This window comes from Lissotriton helveticus, chromosome 11 (assembly GCF_964261635.1).
Source record: "Lissotriton helveticus chromosome 11, aLisHel1.1, whole genome shotgun sequence".
In the NCBI taxonomy this organism is placed as follows: domain Eukaryota; kingdom Metazoa; phylum Chordata; class Amphibia; order Caudata; family Salamandridae; genus Lissotriton; species Lissotriton helveticus.
The window spans coordinates 1,063,157,633-1,063,183,361 of NC_136072.1; the positions used below are offsets into that span (position 1 = coordinate 1,063,157,633).

At 47.6% G+C, this 25,729-nt stretch overlaps 1 protein-coding gene across 1 annotated transcript in view; it reads right to left on the reverse strand.

Annotated features, from left to right (window-relative positions):
* CDK2AP1 (cyclin dependent kinase 2 associated protein 1) overlaps positions 1–22,518 on the reverse strand; it is a 47,981-nt gene extending 25,463 nt beyond the window's left edge. Inside the window, exon 1 of the mRNA XM_078667596.1 lies at positions 22,354–22,518. Coding sequence (XP_078523722.1) covers positions 22,354–22,420 — 67 coding nt within the window. The 5' untranslated portion in view covers positions 22,421–22,518. The remainder of the gene's footprint in view (positions 1–22,353) is intronic.
* Positions 22,519–25,729: the final 3,211 nt, after the last annotated feature.

The window sequence follows — 25,729 nt, forward strand, 5'->3', positions numbered from 1 at the left end:
CGTTGAAGTCAATGGAGCCTGAAAGAAAAGATGCTGCAGGCTACCAGGAGGAAGATGTCCGGTGCAATCCAAGGGTGGATTGTTGAAGAAGGAGACCTGAAAGCAGAGGGGACAATGTTCACAGTCACTAGCCAGTGACTGGAGTGGAACCAGGAAGGAACCAGATGTCGTCGTCGCGATCAGGTGAAGAGTGGACGCTTGACTCTGCAGCCACGTGGACCAGGAGGTGTCTTCGACGACCAGGATGGAGGCACGAGCTGCCCCACGCAGGCTCTCGCTGTCGGCAGTGTTGGATCCGGAATCGGCGTCAACAGGCCTTGGCAAAGGCAACCCATGCGGTGAGTGAGGAACGCGTCTGGTGCGGACTAGGAAAGTCCGGGGTGCCCCTCTTTTGGAAGGGAGTAAGGGCCAGTCTGGAGCAACCAGACCAGCAGCAAAGATTCAAAGGTTCGTCGTCTGGGAGGCCACTAGCCAGCCGGCTAGTGACCAGACAACGCGTCGAGCAGCAAACAAGCAGAAGGGCCCCACGCAGATCTCGTGGAAGCTGGAGGGCTGATCTTCGGTGCAGGAGCTGCTCGGGGTTGGGGCTTCTCAGTCCCCAAAGCACTTGGTCGAGTTTACCTCGGGAGTCGTGCTGGAAGCGAAGTGCAGGTTCGTTCAAGATGGCCGGTCCCACGTGTCTCGTCGCACCCACGGGTCTCAGCTTTGCTGCAGATGTGAGGTGAGGTCGGAGAGGTCTGGGAATCCGGGTCTCGTCGGGCTCTGAAGTCTGGATCCTCGAGGGAAGACGACAAAGTGAAGCCGCTGGACGCTTGATGGTGCCTGCAGTTGCAGGGTGGACACTCCTTGCCCACAAGGGAGATTCTTCAGTCTTCTGTGGAGCAGAACGTCGAAGGCCAGAGTTTCTTCTTGTTGAATAGTTCAGGATAATCTAATTTGGAATGGGACCAGCTCCTACCTTTATTCTCCTAAAGGGGGCTGCACTACTGACTAGGTCCCTCCCCTGGGTGGGACCAGGAAGGGGGGTGGTTACACCCCCTATCCTTTGTCCGGTTTCCCGCAGAGCTGGGGCTGGGATGCCCCAGCAACTGGTTTGAACCGGTGTATGCACAGGGCACCTTGTGTGCCCCAGGCATGACTCATTCCTTTCAGGCCTATCCTCCCCAATACACAAAGTCCTGTCTGGGGTGGTGCTAGCACCTCCCAAGGCAGGAAACCCTTTGTCCAAGCCATCCTCGCTGGAAAGACTCCCAGCAGCAGGAAGTCAGACTTGTGTCTGTGGTGGCAGCATCCATTTTGTGATGCTGAGGCTCGAGTTAACTTTAACCGGGGTTCACAGTTACATACATGTCGTGTCCCTCTAGAAGGGTGGAATGCTACCCCCATCGCCAGAATTGGCGAGGGGGTAGTATTCCAAATCGTATGACACCTTACTCGACATGTTTTGATAATGCACTTATGAGTATATGGTATAGCGTTATCATGGAACAGCTATTAGGACTTGGTTCCGCAAGCTGCAAACGGGCTCAGCTCATGCCAGAGCACCATCTCACATAATTCCAAGCACTCTGCCTTCAGGATTGATAAGGCCTTCCATAGGAGTGACTGATAGGAATATATGTGTCCATTTTAGGGTTAGATATAGGTATACTATATCTACAGCAAAGGGTGTTTACACCACCTTGCCCCAGCTGTCATGCAGCCAGTTGTGTCAGATTTAGATGGCCAGCCAGGGGTGGCATAAAACATGCTTCAGACCCTGGTAGGCCCTGGGTACACCTATGCCCTGGGTACAGGGACTGATAAGGTGGCCCAGTACCAATTGGTAAATGCACCTAAAGTACATGGTTGTCAATTTAGAGAGAGAACAGCTAGGCTGTGGGTCTGATTAGCAGGCCCACAGCCAGGGAAAGTCGTAAACCAGTGAAGCAAAAAGCAAAAATCTGGGGTGACCATAGGATTGCAGACCCCACTTAAAAAAGAGGGCCAGGCTGGTGGGTATGTTGGGTGGAGCAATGAGGAGTGGGGGTGAGAAGGGATGGAGAAAAGCAGCACACAAGGGAGAAGCAACACGGAAGGTAGAGAGGCACAAAATGTAAAAAGCCACATGAAGAACAGGAGTCTGGGGAGGAGAAGAAGCAAAGGGGTTTGGTGAGGAGACGAAGCACATGACTCAAACCACAGCACACGAAGGAGACGGGGAACGAGTAGCTGGGTGGGCAAAAGCACAAGGAGAAGTGAACTGAAAAGCACAGGCACTCTCATGCAGTACTTGGCCAAAAGGAAAAAAGTAGTTCCCTAAGAGTGAGAAATGGAAGGATAGAAGCAAACCAAAGATAAGGTAAAGAGGATATGTTCTAGAGGAGGGTCAAACACAAAATCGGCATAGGTGGGACAGGAAAGCTATCGAATAGGAAGCAAGCAAATGAGTGACAATACTGCCACTCAATGATAGGTAATGGGCGACTGTAAGCTCTTGGTAACCCCACAATAGGTCTTGTCCAATCACACTGTTAAGCAGTGTAGCAGGCTCGACCTAAAAACAATTCAACTACATGAGTCTTGACCCTTGACCCGGTCACTCCACTACCGCACGGCCCCCGTGTGCCCGGATTCTGCTGCCGCTGCCCGCTTGGCCATCTTGCTGCCGCCTCTCCTTAGGGCCCCTGCTCTCCAGGCTTGCCCTCGCTCTCCAGGCTTGCCCAGGCTTGCCCTCGCTCTCCCCCGCTCCGCTTTCCCGCTCTTTCCAACCCCCCCTCTGCTCCCCGCCGCTGCGGCCCCGCCCCCTTCTCCTGTCTCCCGCTCCCTGTTCGCCGCCGCGCTCCCGCCTCCCAGCTGCTCCTCCCTCCCACTTCGCCATCAATGGCGGGGACCGCGTGTACGCGCAGAGGGCGCGCCAAAGGCGCGCCAATGGCAAGCCGGTCGACGCCCATCCACGCCTGGACCGCGCCCAGCACTAGAACCCCTGGACCCCGCCAAAGCCAGCCAACCCCACTGAGCTACGACGCCGCCGCCCTCCACGCACTCAACACTGGCCGACATCCAGCCTGCTACCAAGCCACCCCGAAACGCACCCACGGAGCCTTCACCTGCCACGCCTGCTACTTCACCTGCACTCGGTCCTGCACCGCGCCAGCCAAAACAGCCGCCAACAACAACCACCTCAAGTGCATCCTGCTCAACACCCGCTCCATCCACAGGCACGCCGTCGAACTATGGGACCTCCTGGACAAAACGGCACCAGACGTCGCCTTCTTCACGGAAACCTGGATGAACGCCTCCTCAGCCCCCGACATCGCCATTGCCATCCCGGACGGCTACAAGATCATCCGGAGGGACCGCGTCAACCAGACCGGAGGAGGCATCGCCATCGCCCACAGAAACACTATCCGCATCACGACCAACACCGACGACACTCTCGCCACCGCAGAGCACCTGCACTTCCAAATTCACACCGACCCCAAGACCACCCTCAGAGGAACCCTCATCTACAGACCCCCGGGACCACGCTCACACTTCAGCGAGGCCATCGCAGACTTCATCAGCCCGCTCGCCCTCGCCTCCCCTGACTACATCCTCCTAGGAGACCTCAACTTCCACCTGGAGAACGACCAGGACAACACCACCACCGCCCTACTAGACAACCTTGCCAACCTCAGATTCAAGCAACTGGTCAATACCCCCACCCATTACGCCGGCCACACGCTCGACCCAGTCTTCTCCTCCAGCAACCACATCTCCTTCAGCCACACCACCGAGCTCCACTGGACCGACCACAGCTGCGTACACTTCACTTCAGGAAAACAACGACCCACCACCGTCCTCAACAAACCCCCCGAAGATGCTGGAGCAAGATCACCACCGACCGACTCACCTCCTCCTTGAGCCTAAACCCTCCCACCAACACCACAGACCCCAATGAAGGAGCCCGCAACCTCACACAGTGGATCACCGACTGCGCCGACACCCTTGCTCCACTGAAAAACCCTCCCAGCAACCTCAACAGCAAGAAAGCCGCGTGGTTCACCAACGATCTCAAAGACTCTAAGAAATCCTGCCGTGACCTCGAGAAAACCTGGCGCGACAACCAGTCAACGGAAAACAGGACAGCCCTCAAGAACGCCACCAGCAAACAGCACCAGCTGATCCGCACCACCAAAAGGTCATCCTTCAGAGAACGACTGGACAACAACACCCACAACAGCAAGGAACTCTTCAACGTCGTGAAAGAGCTCTCCAACCCCAACGCCAGCAACAACGACATCACACCTTCTCAAGAACTCTGCAACTGTCTGGCCACCTTTTTTCACCGTAAGATCGTCGACATACACGACAGCTTCGGCGCTCAGAACTCATACCCCACCACTGAACCTACACCCCCCCACCACCACCCTGTGCGCCTGGACTCAGGTCAGCACGGAAGATACCACCCACACGATGAACACCATCCACTCGGGCTCCCCAGCCGATCCCTGCCCACACCACATCTTCAACAAGGCCGACTCCATCATCGCACCCAAACTTCGGGACATCATCAACAACTCCTTCATATCCGCCACCTTCCCGGAGAGCTGGAAGCAAGCAGAGATCAGCGCCCTCCTGAAGAAACCCACCGCAGACCCCTCAGACCTCAAGAACTTCCGCCCCATCTCGCTCCTCCCCTTCCCTGCAAAAGTCATCGAGAAAACCGTCAACAAACAGCTGACAGCCTTCCTGGAGATGAATGGCTCCCTTGACCCATCGCAGTCCGGATTCCGAGCGAACCACAGCCCCGAGACCGCCCTCATCGCGGCCACCGACGACATCCGGACCCTGCTGGACAACGGAGAAACCGCCGCCCTCATCCTGCTCGACCTTTCGGACGCGTTCGACACGGTCTGCCACCGCACCCTGACAACCCGCCTCCGCCACGCCGGGATCCAAGGAAAGGCCCTGGAATGGATCACCTCTTTCCTCTCCGACAGAACCCAAAGAGTCCGTCTCCCAACCTTCCTCGCAGAAGCCACCAAGATCATCTGCGGCGTACCTCAAGGCTCCTCGCTAAGCCCCACCCTCTTCAACATCTACATTAGCCCCCTCACAGCCATCGCACGCAAGCACAACCTCAACATCATCTCCTACGCCGACGATACCCAACTGATCCTCTCCCTCACCAACGACTTCACCTCCACCAGAGCCAGCTTCCAGGACGGAATAAAAGACATCGCAGACTGGATGAAGCTCAGCCGCCTGAAACTGAACTCAGACAAGACGGAAGTCCTCATCCTCGGACCATCCATCTCCGCCTGGGACGACTCCTGGTGGCCCCCTGCTCTGGGCCCCCCACCCAAGCCCACGGACCATGCACGCAACCTGGGCTTCATCCTTGACTCCTCCCTCACGATGGCAGGCAAGTTAACGCCGTTACCTCCTCCTGCTTCAACACACTCTGCATGCTCCGTAAGATCTTTCGCTGGATCCCCACTGGAACCAGGAAAACGGTCACCCAGGCCCTCGTCACCAGCCGTCTGGACTACGGGAACGCCCTCTACGCTGGGACCACCGACAAATTACAGAATAAACTCCAGCGCATCTAGAACGCCTCAGCACGACTCGTCTTGGACATCCCCCGACACAGCCACATCTCCGCCCACCTGAGGGACCTGCACTGGCTCCCCGTCAGCAAGAGGATCACGTTCAGACTCCTCACCCACGCACACAAGGCTCTCCATGACTTGGGCCCGAATACCTCAACAACCGCCTCACGTTCTACACGCCAACCCGCCAGCTCCGCTCCGCCAGCCTCGCCCCCGCCACCGTCCCATGGATCCGCAGAACCACCACCGGAGGAAGATCCTTCACCTACCTGGCGGCCAAGACCTGGAACACCTCCCCACCCACCTACGACTCACCCAGGACCATCTCTCCTTCAGGAAGCAACTCAAGACCTGGCTTTTCGAGCAGTAGCAGCGCCCACCCCCACCCCCCCCTCCCGGGACCCTTGAGGGTGAGTAGCGCGCTTTACAAATGTTCTTGATTGATGGATGAGTTTGGTCACATTCATGAATAGTGACACTCTATACATGTTTAGATGCATATAAGGTGGGTGTAATGATTTATATAGTTCGGACCTTGCTGGGGAGCTTAATAGCGCTGAAAACACGCAGGAGCTATGAGAAACAATACAGAATGGTTTACAGTGAAGCAGGAGGATTGTTGGTGGCGAGTTTCTGATGCCCCTTAGGCAACATTGAACACCTACACATCAATGCTTCCAGTTCTCTCAAAACAGCCATTGGCCACAGTCAAGGTAAATACTACTGTATATTAAGAATGTGCATAGTGCACAGAAGGACCAGGTTCTTGTTACTCGCCCTTCCCACCTGACTCCAGCACTACCTATGATAAAAAACAGGACTGTCAATTGCAGATTCGTTTCCTAGCATAAATAGATGTATTGCGTCCTCCTTCTCATGAATCCTAACACCACAATTCTGTCATTACCTCAATGTTCTAAGCTACGAACATGCCCTCTTTACACACAGGTGTCAGAGCAGCATCTATTTCACTGTGGTTATTCAATTAAGAACTTTGTGATACGAGTTGTCCTAGGTCTACAACTCTCTTCCCCCCTCTACATTTTCCACCTCTACTCCCATTTTCCTCCTGCTTTCCTTTGCACCCCTCTCCCTCCTATGAAAGATCTGTTTGCAGAGGTGTGTTTATTTTTTTTTAAAGTGAAAACCAGGATTTCGGGTCGCTCCCTCTGCTGTGGAGATTGACACCATACGAGTAAACCCTTCATCTCCTTCAATAAATAAATAAATAAATCACACACCTGGAGGTGTTCTAGAAGGTTTGCCATCAAGTCAATTCCTCTGGCTCTACCTGTTGGTAAGACCATTTTTGCCAAGCACGGAGACATTCTACATTTTTGTGCTTAATGGATGGAGATGGTTGATTGAGAGTTATCATCTTCTGTATTATAGCTGCTTGTGATCCTCTCGTGGACAGGATAGATCAAGAGATGTTCACAGAAATCATTTACCCTCGCATCCATGAGTAGGTGGCACACGTGGGGGTCATTTCCACGGTTAATGAGTCCTAAACAGCTAGAGATGGACGAGAATGCGCACTTTTTATGACATTTTGGGAAAGATGATAAAAAGTTCATGAAACTACGCTTTTGGGTAAAATGTGGTTTGCTGGTTTCTCGGAAAACTTTTTACTTGAGTATGCAACTCGCGTAAAAAAGAAAGCCTTCTGAGATACTGTCATGGGACTGATTTGTAAGCAGGAAATCTCTCTCACCGAGACATATTCTGCAAGAACCAGCTTCCCTGGGGAGAATAATTACGCAAAATTGCATTAAGCAAAATTAAGACCTTTCACGAGTGATTTCGCCCAGGCTTACTCAGTACCCAGAGCTCTTAATCTAGCACGTTACACATGAGCACCAACATAACTGGGCCACTACAGTAATGGTGGTGCACAAACATAACGAGCCTTCTAGAAATCAGGGCAGTAACGCAAGCCTCTGTGGAACACATGAGCACCCCAGTCTACCTGTACTCTGTGTGTGTGTGTGTGTGTATATATATATATATATATATATATATATATATATATATATATATATATATATAGGGAATGTGGGGGACCGCATGCTGTAGGGGGACTATCACCCCATCATTTTGCATTACGCCACAGCTAACAAGAGTTGCTGATGCCAATAGGTCTCGCTTATGAATGCACTGCCAAGACAGACCTAAAAATCCGTCTAGGTTAATGACTGCCCTACTCCCATATGTGCTGCTGCCAGAGAAAAACACCATAAGTGATCTAGTTATCTAAGCCACTTTATTAGCATTCCAGTGTCATGTGTCTACCCCTTAAAGTTCAACCTCAGTCAGCTGGATAAAAAGACAAATAGTTCACAGCTGTGTGGTGGGCAAGTACTTTTTTGTGGAAGCACACAACTTCTGTAATTGTAATTACAATTACAAATTCTGCCCAATCGAAATATGTACTCCGGGCTCCCAACATGAGGAACCAAAGCCCCCTCTCTAGTGATGCTCAGCTGCACTATAACACTGTCCTGTTTGTGACGTTATATAAACCACGCAACGTTTGCTATAGTGGCATTGTGCCGACTAGGCCCTCTGTGCTAGTACTGGGCTGGTATGTGGGGACTGAAGTTAATGTGCTCGGTTGAGTGCTGGTGTATGTTGTGCACTAAATGGATGGGGTAGTTGCCTACTAATAGGACTAGTTCTGATTCGAATGGGGAAGTACTGCTCAAAAAGGGGTCCAGTTATATACGGACACTGGATAATGCCTCAGACAGTGTTACTATTGGCATGGAGTACTGGCACAGTCTGATCGGTGTTTTTTTTTGCTGTCATGGAACTCAAATACAAAATATTTGGGTATTAAGGTTAGGTCGAATGGAGTTGTAAACACGCCATTTTTGGATTCCTGTGCTTGAAAATGCACAATCTGCCAGTAAGCTTCTTTACAGAGTTCACCCCTCCATACCCCTGTGATATGGCCTGGTCAATTTGTGTATTGGCATTGAGTGCTGTGAAAAGAAATATTTTGCACCGCTTGTATCTCCACCGTCTACTGAATTATCTCTGTCCCCTTGTAAAATGAATTCTTATGTTTTGACCACTTTTGAATGTACTTTAAAATGTGCAATTAGTAACATATTTCCCACTTAATCTTTGTGAGAAACCCCTTGTATCACCCATTAAATTGTTCTTTGGGTCCTAGTAAGCTTAATTCAATGTACTTCAAAACTAACAATTTGCACTATGTGTAAATCCTTGTGGGTGATGCCACCAAACCTCCCCTCTTACCGCTCAACTGCCTGTACAATGGTCCTGACGTCATATCAAGCTAGACCAATATTTCAAGCCTGTAATGATACCTTTCTCTGTTGCGTCATGTCCTCATTCGTTTGTGGGCGCCCCAATTCCTGACTAGCTCTTCTCAGCACAGGACTCTGCCATTTTCCTTAATTATGGGGCAGTCGTTCGCGTCTACCACAGGTCTCCATTTGTTCGCCATTTTTTTGTGCCTCCATTGTCTGCTTCATCCTCATAACCTAACAAGTGCCAACCCAACAATCCTGCAGTTCACATCAGACAAGGAATTAGGGCCTGTGTTGCCATGGTAACAGGAATTAAGGGACTCTGCATCTTGGAGGGTGGCCAACAGCCAGACATCCACATCAGAGGAAGATGCCATTCTTCAGATCAGAATAAGAACGTATGCGGTGATGGACACTGCACGCTTTAGAAAAGGCAGGTATTTTCGCAGAACAATCTAGGGCACAAAATTTAGCTGGAAGTGGACGTGACTTTGCCTGTACCAGACCATCCTTTTTTTGTTTTGTTTCAGAAGGCTTTGTGTGCCAGCCAAGTGCCATAGTTGCCAACTGTAGACATGTTGCGCTTTTGCCTTGATAGAATACGACTCCCGGCACCAGCTTTTTTTGCATGCCAGTGCAAGGTGAAAACATTTGGTTTCTGTTGTTGGAAGTCCATAAGCCTTTGTCAAAATGTATGTTACGGCAATAATCTCACACATTTTAAGTACTGCTTGTGAGGCAAATTTTATGAAATTGGACAACTGAGATTTCTAATAATTTCTTTTCACCGACCATTGGTTGCAGCAGAAAATGTCACATAGGAACAGTGAAATCAAGGGGTTTCACCTCAGCCAGTCTCCTGCTGGGATCTCCCAGGAGTTTGGAATATGGATGGGTATTTGTGTTCGGTTTTCACAAATGATACCAGTATGTGCATTTCACACTTTTTTTTATTGTAATTTCACCCACGATTAGAAATCCCATGGATACCAGGTATATTGTGCCAGAGATACATTTGGAGTTTGGCTAGAAAGGAAGCAAATAAACAAAGCTCGGTTCTCAGTATCCTGGAACCATCTTGGAGGATAGGTTTACGGTATCAATCACAAGGCTGGATCTCAAAGAATCAAGAGACTGAAAGATGCTACTGTCCCTTAGGTCATCGAGGGCTGCAACTAGTACTGACCCTATTCTATGGTATAGTCGAAAGCCGCCTGTCCATATCGCAGCCTATACTTAACCTAAAGATGCTACTGAAGTTGGGGAGCGAGGCCTGAGCCCAAGCAGGATTGGGGCCGAATAGGACTGCTCTGTGCCCAGTCCTGCGGTTTCCAGTGCTTCGGTGTGCAATCTGCCCATCAAACGCCCGAGGCTAATCCACAGAGGCAAACTATCCATTGGGGGTTGTGATGTGTTAAAATTTGCAGCAATAGACCAGCGGATTTTTGGGTACACTTACACAGCACACGCACTGCAGACCTCTCTGACTATCAACATCGTGCAATATTAGCAGCATCCCCACGAAGGAAAACAAAATGACAGACACGCCCCTGCTTGCACCCTACCCCAAATTAAGGATCAATGAAGCCAGATGCTAGGTTGGATACCAATACTCTGCCTAGCGAGATTATGAGGGCGGCGACTGATCTTTACATATAGTGCTACTCATGACCCTACGCCACTCCTGCAACTACAATTTAAACAGGCCTTGGGGTCCGGCGTGGCCATGCTTAACATAACCCTGCTAGATTAGTTGTCCAAAAAACACTTCCTGACTCAAGAGAACTGCTGAAGACAAAATCCTTCACCGCTAAGCTACTCCTCTGCTCCTGTAAACAGCTTGTGCAGATACGCAACCACAAAACATTCCCTTGAGTTTGTAGCAGCTCCCAAGATGGCAGATCACAAGGGCAAAGACACCAGGGACAATAAAGACCACAAATCGACACTAAAATGGGCCAAGGCGGAGCCTCCGTTGCCAGACTCCGCCATTAAACCTAAAACAGATTCCGGTGCCAGTCTGGATATGCCCTACACAACCTGGCCGAAGAAACAAAAGTAAACACAGATTCCATGCATCACGGCCTTCAAACCCTAAGGAACGACTTTCAAAATATGGCAGGCAGGCTCACAGAAGTAGAAACAAGGATTGGTACACTGCAGGACTCTGGATCATCCGAGAAGACAAAAGTGGATGCGGCCACCAACAAGATCAAGGCCCTGATGAAAGACATCTCCGACTTGGACGATCAGAATCGCAAAGGTAATCTTCATATATTTGGGTTATCTATTTGGGTCATCAGAAACGGTGGAAGACGACGCAAACTCCTGTGTCAAATCTTTGGAAGCCTGACCACCCAGCCCCTTTGGAATCAAATTTGACAGACTTTGAGATAGAACGGACTCATCGAGTCCTGATGGGCAAGCCACGTTCTAACCCTCCTAACTCGCATCCTAGAGCCATGATATTTAGAGCACTACAATATCGCCATGCAAACAACATACTCGAACATATGAGGAAAAGCTCAGCATATCTTCTGGAACTGAGCCAGAATCAGTATTGCAGAGGACTCTTCAAAGGACACAGTGAACATCAGAAAAAGTTTCTCGGACGTCTGCTAGTCTCTCAAAGACCCTAACATTCCATACAAATTTACAGGCCCATTCGAAATTCTGGATGGTCATCCATGGAAAAACTCGGCTCGTCAAGGATCCAGCAGAACTACAAGCATTCTTGGATTCTTCCGTCCCGGCTACAATGAACGTTTAATGTCCACCTGGCTTGCTAATGTCTTCTGACTCTCCAGTCTCTATGACTATTCTTATGTGGAGCTGCCAAGATCCTATTCAGAAAGGTCACAGTTCCTCACTGACACTTCATGGTCCATCAAAATGACTTCCTAGTCTGGTGGGCTAACGTAAACCTATGCTGAACTACAAGGCAGTTTAGCATCTAGCCCTCACTGAGGACGCTATCCTGGTCTAAGTTGATGTTATCAAGTACAAACGTCCTGTTTGATACCTGTGGGCCAACCTGATCTGTCCCGGTTGGATCTGCTGTAATGTACCCGTACCTTGTTACACCATGCCGGATACGCAAGATCTGCATGCATGTCTAACAGTATGAACACTATAACTCCTACTAACAGAAATGTTTGATAATATCAGTATAATGTTTGATGTTTCCTGTTTAAACTGTTCAGGTTTTTGGCCGAAAGGTGATTGCCCTATGTCTATATAGGCTATTAACTGACACATTCCTCATGACCATTTGGACAGCTGTCAGGAGTGATTCCACTTCTCGTCATACACCAAAACAAAAGATGTGTGTAGTCATTTGCAAACCAGAAAACAATGATATAACAACTGTTATCCCCTGGGCCTCCTCTTCCGTGTAGCTTCCATGTAACAATCAAGTCATATCAATAGGCAATATCAAATTAGTATACTTTAGAACAATGAGGCTGATGGTCAATAAACATAGTGGTTGTCCGATTGGGGTTTGCTGTGAGAATCTTACCCCCTTCAGTCCCCCCTCCCGCACCGATTCCTCCAAATGATCCGTTCCAGGTTGCGTGTGTAATGTAGGGTCAAGCAGTTCACGTAGCATTACCCACCATCCACCCTGCCCCTACCCTCAGGCGAGCAGCACCTCGGGCAATTCTTTCCTCGTCTTTCTCATGTGTTCTTCTTCTATCTATCTATCTATCTTCTATCCCTGCACACTCTTTCATATCTCCCTCCTATTTCTCCCTGGTTGGTGGTTTGCTGCTTATCGAATGATTCACAATGAGTTGTTTTGCCACTGTTAGTCCGAGCACCAGAAACCGCCTGCTAAGTTTTCGTTTCGGGTCCTTGGGTAGTAATCTCAAGAGTCATTTAGCAATTGCCAGTGAGATATACCAACCAGTGGCATGGGTAAGCTGCGCCACCACCTCTGCCCAATAAGTCACCTATGACAATACCGGACCATATGTAAGAAATCAGCCTCATGGGCCTTACATCTCGGGTTTCATGGGTCACATGTATAATAAATTGTGTGTAACTCTCGGGGAATAGATAAGTCATTTGTATGAAGTTAAACTGAATTTATTTAAATGCTGCACATAGACCTTACTGATCTCGCAGGTCCGTGGAGCTACTGTCCTGCCAGAACCAAAAAGATGTCTCCTTAATATTTGGGAACCTACAGATCTGAACCTTAGGACTCAAGATTGGGCGACACTGGGGCTTGTGATTGCGAAACGCAATATAGCCCAACATTGGGGAATGGGGGGGGATTCCCACCTGTCGACAATGGGGATGTGACATGGACAGCGCAATGATAGCGGAAAGGGCAATCTGCACACATACAGGGTGCCCCAAGAAATGGTCACGGGTATGGGGAAAGTGGAATGTTTTCCAAGGTAACATATGTATAGATGCCATGCCTTTTCCCTGATAGGAGACGTTAAGTAAGCACTTGTTATGCTATGGCATGCCGTTGATTACTTGCATACTTTCACCAATAATATCACACAATCAATTTCATTGCCTTTCTCTTCCCTCTTGCAACTAGAGTGTACTGCTTACCTTTGTAATGTTTGCTTCTTTGATTTTTTTCTTTGCCGTTTTGAATAAAATTAAAAAAATATCTGAACACAAAAAAGATGCTACTGAAGTTAATTTGACAATGTGGACCTTAAGATCATAAATGCCAACAGGAATAAAGATATTGGGTAGAAATGTACAGGACTGGTATAGTCAAGTCCACTACTGCCCCCTTAAATAAAGGCGGGCCAAAACCACTGGGGAGAAAAGCGGAAAAACTTGCAGAATGGACAGATTACAGATATTGCACGAGACTGGTCTACAGCCAAATTTATTGACATAAATATGAGCATTTCGCATTTGTAGGTACCCATTAGGGAATCTGCCTACCCAAACATGCAGTTGCACCTATACATAAGGTTGTCTCTTTCACAACGTCTTTAACCTCCATGGGATGACACCCACCTCCCAATAACAAACTAGTTACACTTACCTTTAAGTCAATCTATACAGCTTTTACTCCATACCTCAAGATCATCATCATATCCCACTAAACCACCCCACCACAACTGGTGTATGCACCTTGTTGGGCTGAAAGGCCTCCGCATAGCTTTCGGAAGGAGCGCTAACCTGCCCTTGAGCATTTTCTGGACCGTCCTGTTTTGTTTTGTTTTACATCAGTCAGTGCCACCATCTCTTAACAGCGCCCATTGGAGGTACTTTTTGTGTAAACTTTTTAGAGACGCCAAAGCTAGGCTCCCATGTCAGTCAGAGGGGTTTCCTATAGATCCCTCCCGCGAGAGACTGCAGTCCTCTCTAACCAGGTTATGTGGGCACTGAGGGAGAAGGCAGTTTGTTTCCAGTCAGGAACACTGGCTTTTTTACCTGAACCCCCTGTGGCGAGACTGATTCTGGCTCCCTTCTGTAAAAAGTCTATTCAGTCCTCTATAACTGGGATCGTGGCCCATCAGCATCTCTGAGACATGTATGAAGGTTGTGGGGAGTGGGGGAAATCAAGCGTGTATCTAGAATGAGGAGAGCTAGGGTCCATTGAACTTCACGTGCGTAACCTGCACATGGTGGTGGTCTCCTTTATTCTAAGCTGTGATGTTCCTTGAGGGTGTCTCAGCCTGCATGTACACAAACCATCCCTGACCTCCTCCCAAAACTGGTTAACCTTGTAGATGAGAGTGGTAGCCAATCTAGATCTTAGCTCACGTTCCCTCTGCTGGAGTGAAACACTTCCCCCATTTCCAACATATTTCTATGTGTATGGCCATCTTCCACACATTTCCACCCGCAACAGCCCAGGCTGACCTACTTTTGGTCACCAGGACAAGAACTCTTCAAATGTGACCTGAAAAAGCAAAGTCTGCAAATGTGACCAGAAAAAGCAAAAACATACTCCGCCAGGGATAGAGGAGCCCTTAATATAAACTGCAGACCCTGCTGTCACATGGACCTTTCCCGGAAGAGTACACGTGTTGCCCTCCCCACCCCCTGCCAGTACGTTGTTCGATGTGTCGATTAATTACAAAGGAGGCCTATGCATCATCCCATGAAAGAAGATCACAAGAAACAGGAATGGAACTGCTGTGTGTTTGCTGTTCTCCCCCAGGCTAAGCCCAAGTCTGGCAGTGCCTTCAGAATTGTCCTACTGCTTGATCTGTGGAGAGTAGGCGCAACCGGGCTGCAATGGAAGCTGAACTGCGCCTGCCATGAGTGTCCTGAGCCACAGGAAAATAGCACAAGGCCCTACTGCCAAAAATGCCCTGTAAGTGGGCAGCGTGATGAACGACCTGCCCAGGTGCCACAAAGCCATCTCAGCCAGCAGCTGACCTAAAGTTGGTCATGGAACTGCTCTTTCAGACCTAAGGAGGGTGCACCTGCTTTACCCTAGATCTACCACATGCCCACCCACTGCCTCTACTTTCCTCCTATCTTCTTCTATTGAACCAGGAGACAATTAGTCTTCACCCTCCAGGTGTGAGCCTGGTTCTGTTAGCTGGAGGAGGTTCTGCTGATTGCAGAACTGCTTGAATCTTTACCTGGTGAATGCTGTAGGTACCCTAGCACTGTGGTTGCCCCTCAACCATAAAATATTGTATGGCTGGAACTGAGGTACACAGTGGGAACCAGTCATTAATCTACCACGTTTCTAATCAGAGTCCTTCTTGGGTGGTTAACGGGTTTCCATTGCCTGGACTGCACCCTCTAAACCAGGCATCGGTGACCATCTCCTGTGTCACTTAGGATACCACCAGAAGCACCTAAAATATTTCTTGTAGTTGTGAGACTTGTTGTTTGAATGGTGGGTTTTTGGATACAGGTTATTTGTACGCACATATAAACACAGTACACCCGAATACCAAACCACCAAAACTGAACAAATTCTCTTTCAACTGCATATTAAGTGAAAACTCTTAACAGTGCTAACAAAATGTTTTAGCAAGGTCCCAGCCAACCTATGAAGAAGACACAGGGACGGAGGACCTGGGTTGTCCCACCAATTAGGTGCACACATATTAGCCCCTTTGCTGAAGAAACATTCATCAACCCCCAAAAGTTTAGGGCACACCCCTTAGTCAACGGGCAAAGAAGAATCGTGACATTTGACAACCCACATGTGCAAGGCACCTTCCCGGTGTAAGTCACCCTCAGTCCATCTTGTTGCAAGACTCGTGCTTCTACAAAAAGCCTCGATAGGTTGTTGCAAACCACTGCAAGCTCCAGTGTCCTTTGAGGTGAACCACAGCTAAGATCTGGGGCCATCAGAACCCTGATTCCATGCAAATAAATTAGTTTCTTTCTAAAGGCTGGTCTCACAAAGAGGGGTCTCTCTGGAGCATATATGTCCATTCTTCAATTCAAGCATTAGGGTCCCTTCAGATCTCAAGCACCCTTTGATGGACCAAGTCTTATTACCCAGAGCACATCAATCATGTTTGTTTTACCACCATCCGGTACCTCAGAGTCTATCAACTGCTAATAGTGCCCTCTAGAGGTTGTCTCCGAGGGGACTTAGCCTGAATCTAAGCCCCAAACCACAAACACCTCTCCTTCACCGGTCACTCATTTGCCCCCCTTCACCTGTCACTCACTTGCCCCCCAACGTGGTCTAGAAGGCATCAAGCTGGCCTTCCACATAGGTCTCCTCTTCATTAATGCTGTGGGAATTGGAGTGCAAATCCTTAAATTCAACAATCAAAAGGCAAGGGACCATGCAAATGCACCAGCCTTTTTAGGTCGAGCCCTGCCCACTATCCACCCATATTTGTCATTGGCTTGTGTCAATGTCCTTTCAGAAATGCTGGCTTCTAATTTGTTAATAGGCCTGTTAGTACCCCCTCAGTACAGCCTCGTCTTCATTTGTAACCTCCCATGAGGACTGGCCCATTTACTTCTGTTGTTACACGTTATGTCTTATTTAGTCTGTAAGCACTATTTTCTTTAATGAATTTCTCCTACTGCAGGCACGCCATGCTTTCCTGCAGCATTAAACGCGCCATGCGTGCTTACCCTTTCCAAGCAGCCCAGGACAATGGCGGCTGCTTATTTGAAATGAAATAGGCCTTGCGTTTACAAGAGTTTGAGCTATTGGCAGTGTAAATGACAAAGCCTTTTATTTATGTGCCAATAGCTCACGCCCATAAGAGAAGTATATACTAAACTATATACAAGATGACTTAAATGCTCGACTTTAAAATGAGTGCCAGTGTCCACAACATTCAATCAGTAGCACAAATTAATTTCTACCGACAGGGTTCTGTAGAAACCATAGTGTGACTGTTCAGTGGACACGTTCGAAAATTTGTATTACAACAGATACAGGTTGCGTCAGCCCTCACAAAAATCTCTCTCCGAGCAGTGTTCTCTTCATGAGCTCCAGTGCAGATGAGATGGTGAAGAAAAATGCAGAAACAGGTCATGCCTTTGGGACCTATTGTCTGTGCCAATGGTTTTTAGCCATACTGTACAGCACCATTGATGCTGTGCAGCATGGTAAAGCCTGAATACCCTCACGGGTGATAAGGGCGCTCTACAAAACCCCAGTATTATTAATGGAAACTAACTACAAAACATGGCAATATAACATTGGCGGACGCATCTTTTTCTAGGTGTCTGTATTTTTTTTTAAAGAGTTGGTTCGATAATAAAAATTGTAAAGTTGTGCAAAATCGCTTTTATTTAATTTTTTTGCAAGCCCTGAACAACGCAGATGGCGCAAGTGAGGGCAGGGAGTTTCGGTACTGAAAACACTTACATTCTCAAAGTAGAATGCCTCAGTACCTGTTCGATAATAATAGCCCTTTTTGCAATGAAACTCCTCCCCTGGGGCATCTACGGGTCCTCAGAAGCCACAACTGAATTCCAAAACATGCAACAATAGGACAAACCAGTACTTTTTGTCTGGTTTGTCACTGCAGTGTAGACTTTGTATTACCATATGAATAATTGCAATGGCATAAATTAGTTGCATTGAAGCCAAATGTGATGTAACAGATCGTAAAAAACAGCACTGACCATAATGCAACTGGACCGGAGTACATGGGCTGTTAAGCCAATTATGGACAATTTTGACGTAGGTAAATGTCCAAAACCAATGGAAAACGAGACTGAGAGGAAAGGTGTAGTGTGTGCTAGTTTCTTATTATTCTAGCTTTTCCCTTAAATTCCGTGGTCCATGTTGAAGATGTTAGTGTAAGAATTTCCATTGCATTTGAGGCTGGACTGCTGCTCTGCAGTGGGTGTGTTCTGCAAGGCTGCAAAGGACCTCACTTGAATTTCACATACAGTTGAATACTTTTCAATGGGCTTTTACAGCTAGCAAACTCACCTGATAGCTGTTTTGATTGAAAATGCCTCTCTCTAATGTGGGTATCTACCTTCTGTTTTCCCAGCAGCCCCTTGTGAAGGCAACCGATAAATTAAACTGTATTACGGTTTCCTTCCTTCATATTACAACCCCTAGAACGACTCCTGGTGGCCCCCGGACCCAGCCCCATTCCCACCGACCTCACCTGAAACTTCGGAATCATAACAAGCTCACCATGAAAACATAGATCAATTGAGCCTCCTCCTCCTGCTTTGTCACACTGTGCATGCTACGGAGAATCTTCAAATGGCTACCCCTGCTCACGAGATGTACCGGGACGCATGCCCTCATCACCAGCCGACTGGACTATGGCAAGGCTCTCTAAGTAGGGATTGCCGCACACCTGCTACAAAGACTTCAAACCATCCAGACTGCCCCAGCCAGACTTCTCCTTGCCCTCCCCGATGAACCCACATCACACTGAAGTTTAGGCAACTCCACTGGCTCCCTATACAGAAGAGATGCCAATTCAAGCTGCTGACCCAAGTACACAAAGCCTTACACAACCAGGGACCCGCCTACATAAACCGCTGCCACAACTTCCACCAACCTTCGAGAATATTACGTTCTGCTTCCTGTATCACTCGCCAATATGTCCCGCATCCACCGAAGCAGAAGCGGAGGACACTCCTCCTACATCGCAGCAAAGACCTGGAAAAGCCTCCACTTGCAGCTCCATCACCCCACTTCCGAGTTCCAAAGGGCCCTCAAGACCGACTGTTCAAATAAGATCTTCGGGACCTGCAAGCACCTGGATACCATACTGGGTGATAAGCAGCACCATATAAATCATAGAATGATTGACGCTTTCAGTTTCCTTTCGAGCACTAGTTACATGTACCTATCATGTGACCTAACCAATCCGCTGCTGTATTTCCATTGTTTATTACCCTTAGGTTGCATGTATAGATTATTCATGACGCTTGAGGGTTCTGGGGATGTAGTAAACCAAAGATCAAATGGCTTGAAAAGGTCACCTGAACCGCAATATAGGGCCCTTCTGCATGTATTACTTGTAATGTATTTTTACTTTACTGCTTTATTTTGCTACAGTTAGCAAGAAAAAGGTGTTTCCTTCAAACACGGAAATATTATTTAAAACTTGCAGGTGAAAGACATTCTCTGTACAAAAAAAAAAAAAACACAAGAGTAACAAGGTTTCTTTATGGAAGTTGGGGGTGTCGTGTAAACACAATTTGCCTTGTTAAAAAGCATACTGTCTGTATAGACGAGTGATTTTTGAAGCTACTGCCTGCAAGGAACAACTATCAAATGTGCATCCAAGTTATGTTGGACTTACAGGCCGACAGCAGTTTTTGTTGAGAGGCAAAAAGGGAAGATAGACCTCGTTCGTTAATGATGGTCTGTGACTTTAATAGATGCTCTTGCCAATGGGATACCATTACAACCACGGAGTGGACGCGGATTTAAGGCGCGGTGACGACTGCGGGTGTCTGCAAAAGGCTGTGATGAGGTCATCTGGTGGAGCCATCTCAGTTTGACAAGTCTCATTCTGAAAACATTAGTGCAGGTTCATAATTCTGTAGAACATGAATTGCTAAAGCAAGCGGGTCACGGAAAGGAAAAGTTTGAGAAACCCTGGTGTAGAGAGCGACACAATGACAGGCGGCATCGAACCTGCCCTGTGAGCGTGCACTGGGTCGACAAAGGCTTCTTTGGAAAGACCTGGCACCGCAAGGTGTAAATTCTCAAAAACTGCATGCACCGCATGAGCCAATGGAAACAGTCTAAGAGCCCTGCTGAACTACACATCCCAGAGTTCCAGGGTTGCAGGACGCTGCACGCAGCACACCATGACATGCTAGACCAGCGAGGTCGACAGGCCAACCAATAATAGCCGCGGACACAGATTCAGAACTGGTGCTGCACAACTCAAATCACTCGTTACTCACCCCGCTCTCACCCCGAGTTACATTATGTTCGCCCATTGTCCTCATTACACAGTACTTAATTCTTGGCACCATACACTCTTCTGCAAAAAATATAGCAGCATTCAGTTCTAGTTCCTCGGTAAATACTCCGTTGATAAGAAAATGATCGACTCCCCCACCCCAAAATAATAAATAATCGAGGATAGCCAACTTGAGCCTGCGCCAGCCTTATTCAAGAAGTGTTGCACGTGTGCAAAGTATAACATAAAACAATAACTTTTTTCTTAGATAGCCCGTTTTCGGCTGTGTGGCGCTGTATGTGGCCTGTGTTATTGCCCACCTCAGGGGCATCCAGAAGACTGACTTTAGAGTGGGGGAGTCACCCCCACCCCCCTTGTGGAATCAAATATGCACACCTGGTTTATACATATCTCTAGCAGGCAAGGGAACCTACTGGGTCCACCCGTCCGGCATATGTCACAAGCCACTTATAACACATTAGATACTTGTTTTTATTATTTATCAACAGCAAGCTATAAGTAACATCAAATGAAATACCACGTCATATGTAGGCATGCTGATACTAATAGAAATGGCCCAGTGCAGTACATGTGATAAACGCTGCACAGCCAACAAGGTCAGTATCATGCCCAAGTCGATGGCCGCTTGTCCCCTCTGTCTATTTTAGCACCAAGAGCCAATTAACTTAGCGGTGGGCGCTACATAAAATGCCCAATGTTGTATTTTTTCTTACCAGGTATTGTATAAGTTCTTGGCGCTCTATAGCGACAATACAATACGTTAAGGAGAGTACTGGAGTCCTGTGCTTAGTATTATCGAAAATCACTTTTCAGCAAAGTGCAAATCGATTTAAACGAGGTAATAAAAAGGCCGGTCTGCTGCATTACATCTCTTTTGTGTTCTAAATCCACTGGGCTCGATGCCACCCCTCCCCCTTCCCTCAGCTCAGCGCAAGGAAGGGGGTTCACGGAAGGTATCCCTGCTGCTTCACCGCACCCCAGTCCAAGCATCGCGGGGCCCCCCCACAATCGGTCCTCGCTTTCTAGACACAAATGTGCACGTATCACTAACTAATCAGTGGCGTAAAGTGAAAGGATGCCCCCATCTGCCAAAGGTGAAGAGGGCCCCCCGAGTCTCCAATATCTCAGAGATATTCGTTGCCCCAGGGCGGAATAACCCTCCCCTTTTGGAGGATTGCAACCACACCGCTGAAAGGTCGGGGCCCCCCTGCCACTGACGCGTTAAAATTCCACAAGTGAATAAAACACACATTTCTGACACTGGACATCTGTCTCAAAGTTCAGAAAAAGCGCCACATCAACAAACACGGGGTCTTTGTTTAGAAAATGTAAGCATATCTGCCCAAAAAAAAAAAAATCAAAAGGACTGGCGCATGCACAGCGTATACTAAAATATTAAACGTACCCCCCTCCTCCACCCCCGCACAAAATAAATCGCCAGTTAAAAAAACATGAAATATTCCAAAATAAAGTCTTGAGGCTTTGCGAGGACAGGATGCAACCTCGGCATGGCCTTCAGTGTGGAACCCGGGTATTCCAAACTCCGTAGCAAAAGTCCTCAAAGTGCCAATCCTCGAATAATAAAATCGCAAAACGAGGGAAAACAGCAGGGAAGGAGATCCATGCACGATTTTAGGCAGCCCCGAGAACCCTGTCGATGAAGAGAACATGAAGACATCGTGCCATCTGCTTCCTCTTCCCCCTTTGTCTTTGTACCCACAGTGCTGCTGCTGAAGCAGCCTGAGCTGCAGCGCCGCGTTTGGCCACTGGGGGCCGCCCGGCTCCACGCAAACACACGCACATCCCTGTTCCTGATCAATCAGCAGCCCTAGGGAGGCAATCATGGTGGAACCGGGGCTGATCAAAAGGGCTCCGGCTGATACATGTTACACGCTGGAACGACCTGCCGGGGGTGGCGGAGCAGCCCCCACCGCGGGCGGGGGTCCCCGGGCCGCCCTGGCGGCCCATCCCGGGGCCGCCGGAGCCCCACCGGTTAAGTGATCATGGCGGATGTGTGAATCAGCTCTCAGGATCTGACCCTGCACACAGAACTGGACAGAAACTACAGACCGGGGCTTTCCCCAGGTATTCCTCTCTCACCCCGAGTCGGGGCCCCCAAAAGCCCCCCAAACTGCCCCTCCAAGCCCCATTCACACTTACCCTGGTTCATGGAGCCCACAGGCATGTGGCTGTTCGAGTTGGGCTTGTAAGGCATTCCCAGAGACATTATAAATTACAGAAATAAAAATGTCCTGAAATTCAGTGAAGCGTCTCTGTCTCTCTCCCTCAGACACTTTTTGTTTACAGCGGCAGCACCGGCAAATATGGCCGTCACTTTATATTGACACCCACAATGCAATATATCATCTATACATCATTAAGGGGGGCTGGGAAAGGGGGCTCCAGAGATCCCAAAAACTTTACAGACATCGTAAAAAAAATAATAAATCACATCCCTCATCCATGCAACCGGTCTAAAAAAATATAAGACCTGTTTTTTTTTCTTTTTTGTAAAAAAAGTGATTTTATGGTATGGGATTCTTTTGAAGCAGGTTACGTTTTTTTAAAAAGTGCAAACTTTTTTAATGCATTTTAAAAATTAAAATCAATTACAGTGTGTTAGAGTTCCGACTGAGGGGGATAAAAAGTGAGACGTAGAGGGAAAAATAACTTGACAATTTTTTTTTTCTGTTGATTGCGTGGTTTCTTTCCCGGAAAAAAAGGACAGGTTAAATAAAGGAATCACGTGGATAGCCTAGCATGATTATTTTTTTTTGCAAACGTTTTAGTGCAGCAAAGTTTAGTTTCTGATATTCGGCACTAAATACACATAATATTCAGCCCCACATATCGCCTAAAAATTCGTGCAAGGATCTCCAATGACCCTCCTATAAAGGGGAGCAAAATGTGAAATGTCTCACTTAAATGTGTTTTTTCAGTGACCGGCGTCGCTGACACTACTACGTCTGTCTGGAAGAAATCGGGATATTGTTAATTCCATCTAATTTTTTTCTTTAGTTTATCGTGGAGAACAGTTAAAACGCGCTGCGTTATTTTTCAAGGGCATGTGCTAGAAAAAAATGCAGTTCTTTCTTTTTCGTTCTGGTCTGAAAGCCATGAAAATGTCTTTGAAATGAAAGGAATGGGCGTGCCCGTAGGTGGCAGCAATTCTGAGCTATCCATGTTGTGCCCTTGGCTAATTCACAGCAGTAGCCATTTTAAGAAATGCAGAGACAGTGGTAAAGGTGAGGCGAGTGCAGCACAATGGAACACTGTGTCTCACTGCCTCCCCCCTCACCCCAGCTTCAAGGACTAGGGCACTTCCCTCGTTTTCTTTGAAATCGTCCCATTTTTAACGCTTTACACGACTGTTGAGGATTCTTCGACGTGTCTTCGCGTCTGATTGTTTCATTAAGGGAAATATGTATTTAAATGCCCAAGAGCCTATTGTTTGCACACACGTGTAAATAAAGATCACCCCCTTCTTCCAGCTGATTTTGGCAAGTCTGCAAGTGTAATTTGGTTCCATGTAAGCATAAAATAGTGTAACTGAAGTGATAATCCAGTCCGTAACTTTACATTTATTAGAATAATATATGTGCAGCGAGGAAGGGGCTGGCAAATGGGAAACGAAATGTCTTCTTTTGTCCACTAACTTTTGCATCATAGTGAACAAAACAACCTCTTCCTAAAGGTCTAGCATTACAAGCACTCCAATTTACAAGTTCAAAGTTCATTTTTGATAGAAAGAGCCGACACTAAAAGGTATCCTTCTGGACGCATAGTCACTACTAGCCAGTTATCTCTGTGGTAACTTTTCTGACACCTCCTTGTCAACCCACATGGTGCCCCAGTGTGTCAATGTCGGCTATCTTCACATGATGATGTAGTGCAATTTTTCTTTCCCTTTGTGTATTTAAAGCGCTGTGATACACACAGGTCTAGCTAGCGCTATATAGAACTTTATAAATAAGAATAAATAAATGGACACCGGGCAAAGAGCCGATCTCACATGGCAAACACCAAGTGGGCTGGAAACCCCATACTCAGAATGAGTTTCTGCCTCATAGGTGAAGGCTCTGCATGTTCGGAATCTGTTCCAAATTATGCAGCTTCCCCCGGACATACACACAAGGGAGTTTCAGAAACTTTTGTGGTTTTGGCTAGGAGAGGTGTGACCACACTCCTCTTCAGGCCCTGCCCCACTCTAATGTCCAGCTATGGCAGCTCAAGCTGCAATGGCCAGAACGCCCCACCCCATCTTCAGGCTTCATCTTTGAGAAGGATCACCTCACACAAGCATAGTGAAAAGGATTCCAAGTTGGCAGGTATCAACCAACAACCAATAAACCGGAGGGTGGCTGTATTGACACTAAAATCAAGATCAATCGGGCTTTTGCTGTGCTGCTTCATTTGAGGTTTTTTGTCCTTCCTGAACATGCTTTAGGAGGCCTGAGTTATTGTTCGACAGGTGTACGGTTCCAGTTATGCTCCCCCCTGCTACTATGTCTAGAATGGGCAACTTTGTGTGGACGGTGATCCTTGAAGTCATAAGCGAGAGCTTCTTGGGGTGGGTTTGCCCCAAACTATTGGCCTCCCGACGAAGTAAAAAAAAAACCATAGGAGTGTATTTATTATAACTCCGGTAAAGATTCACAAATCTGTATGTGGCTATCAATCTGGGACTGCCTACTCTTAGTAGTCAAGATACTTTTATGCAATGTCTTGGATAAAGGTGCCCCTAGTCATCTGTTTATGTTTATTATTTATTGTTATATAGCACTGACTATATGACATATTTGCCTCTAAGCCCTTTGGTGAGCTGCATATAGCGAGGAGGTCACTTTACAGTGCCTCACCAATGTCATGGTGACATGGAAAAACAGCTGTAAAATGTACAGCATGGTCAGGTAGTTTGTGCAAAGAATATCGCACTATCCGATTTGTGGTTATATAGGCCGGCACAGGTGCAAGATGCTTACAAAGGCTTCCTCAGCTATTATGAGTAGTTCACACAGCTCTGCCTTTTCCTTTGCACTCTGGTGCTAGTAGATTTGTTTTCCTGCTTTCCAGCTCAGTGACTATCAGATCACATCTGACAGATAGGAAGCCCTGTGAGCTCTACTGACTTCTCTTGTTTGGATGTATTGTTCGTCTCTCCTTCGATAGTAGTTCATTTACCTTCTGTGTTTTATTTTGGGAACAAGGATTTGCACTTGGAAATACAGCAGCAGCTGCAATGTTAGCTTTTTGACCAGGTCTCAATTATGAAAAGCCTATAATCTTCCTTAAATGTGATAAGACAGTGCACAGAAGTAATGGGGATGCATTTGTTCAAGTTGTTTTTAAATCAGCAAACAGAGGCAAATTTCATATGTTCAGGCTCAAAAACACTTGACCAGAATAGAAAAGAAATGTTTCAAGCCCAGGAAAATCTGAATAACCAAAAGCATCGTTTTTTCTGTATCCCCAAAGAAATTAATGTTAAGGGGCCACAAATATTGGACAGGAACACAAATTAGAAGGTGGTAAGGAT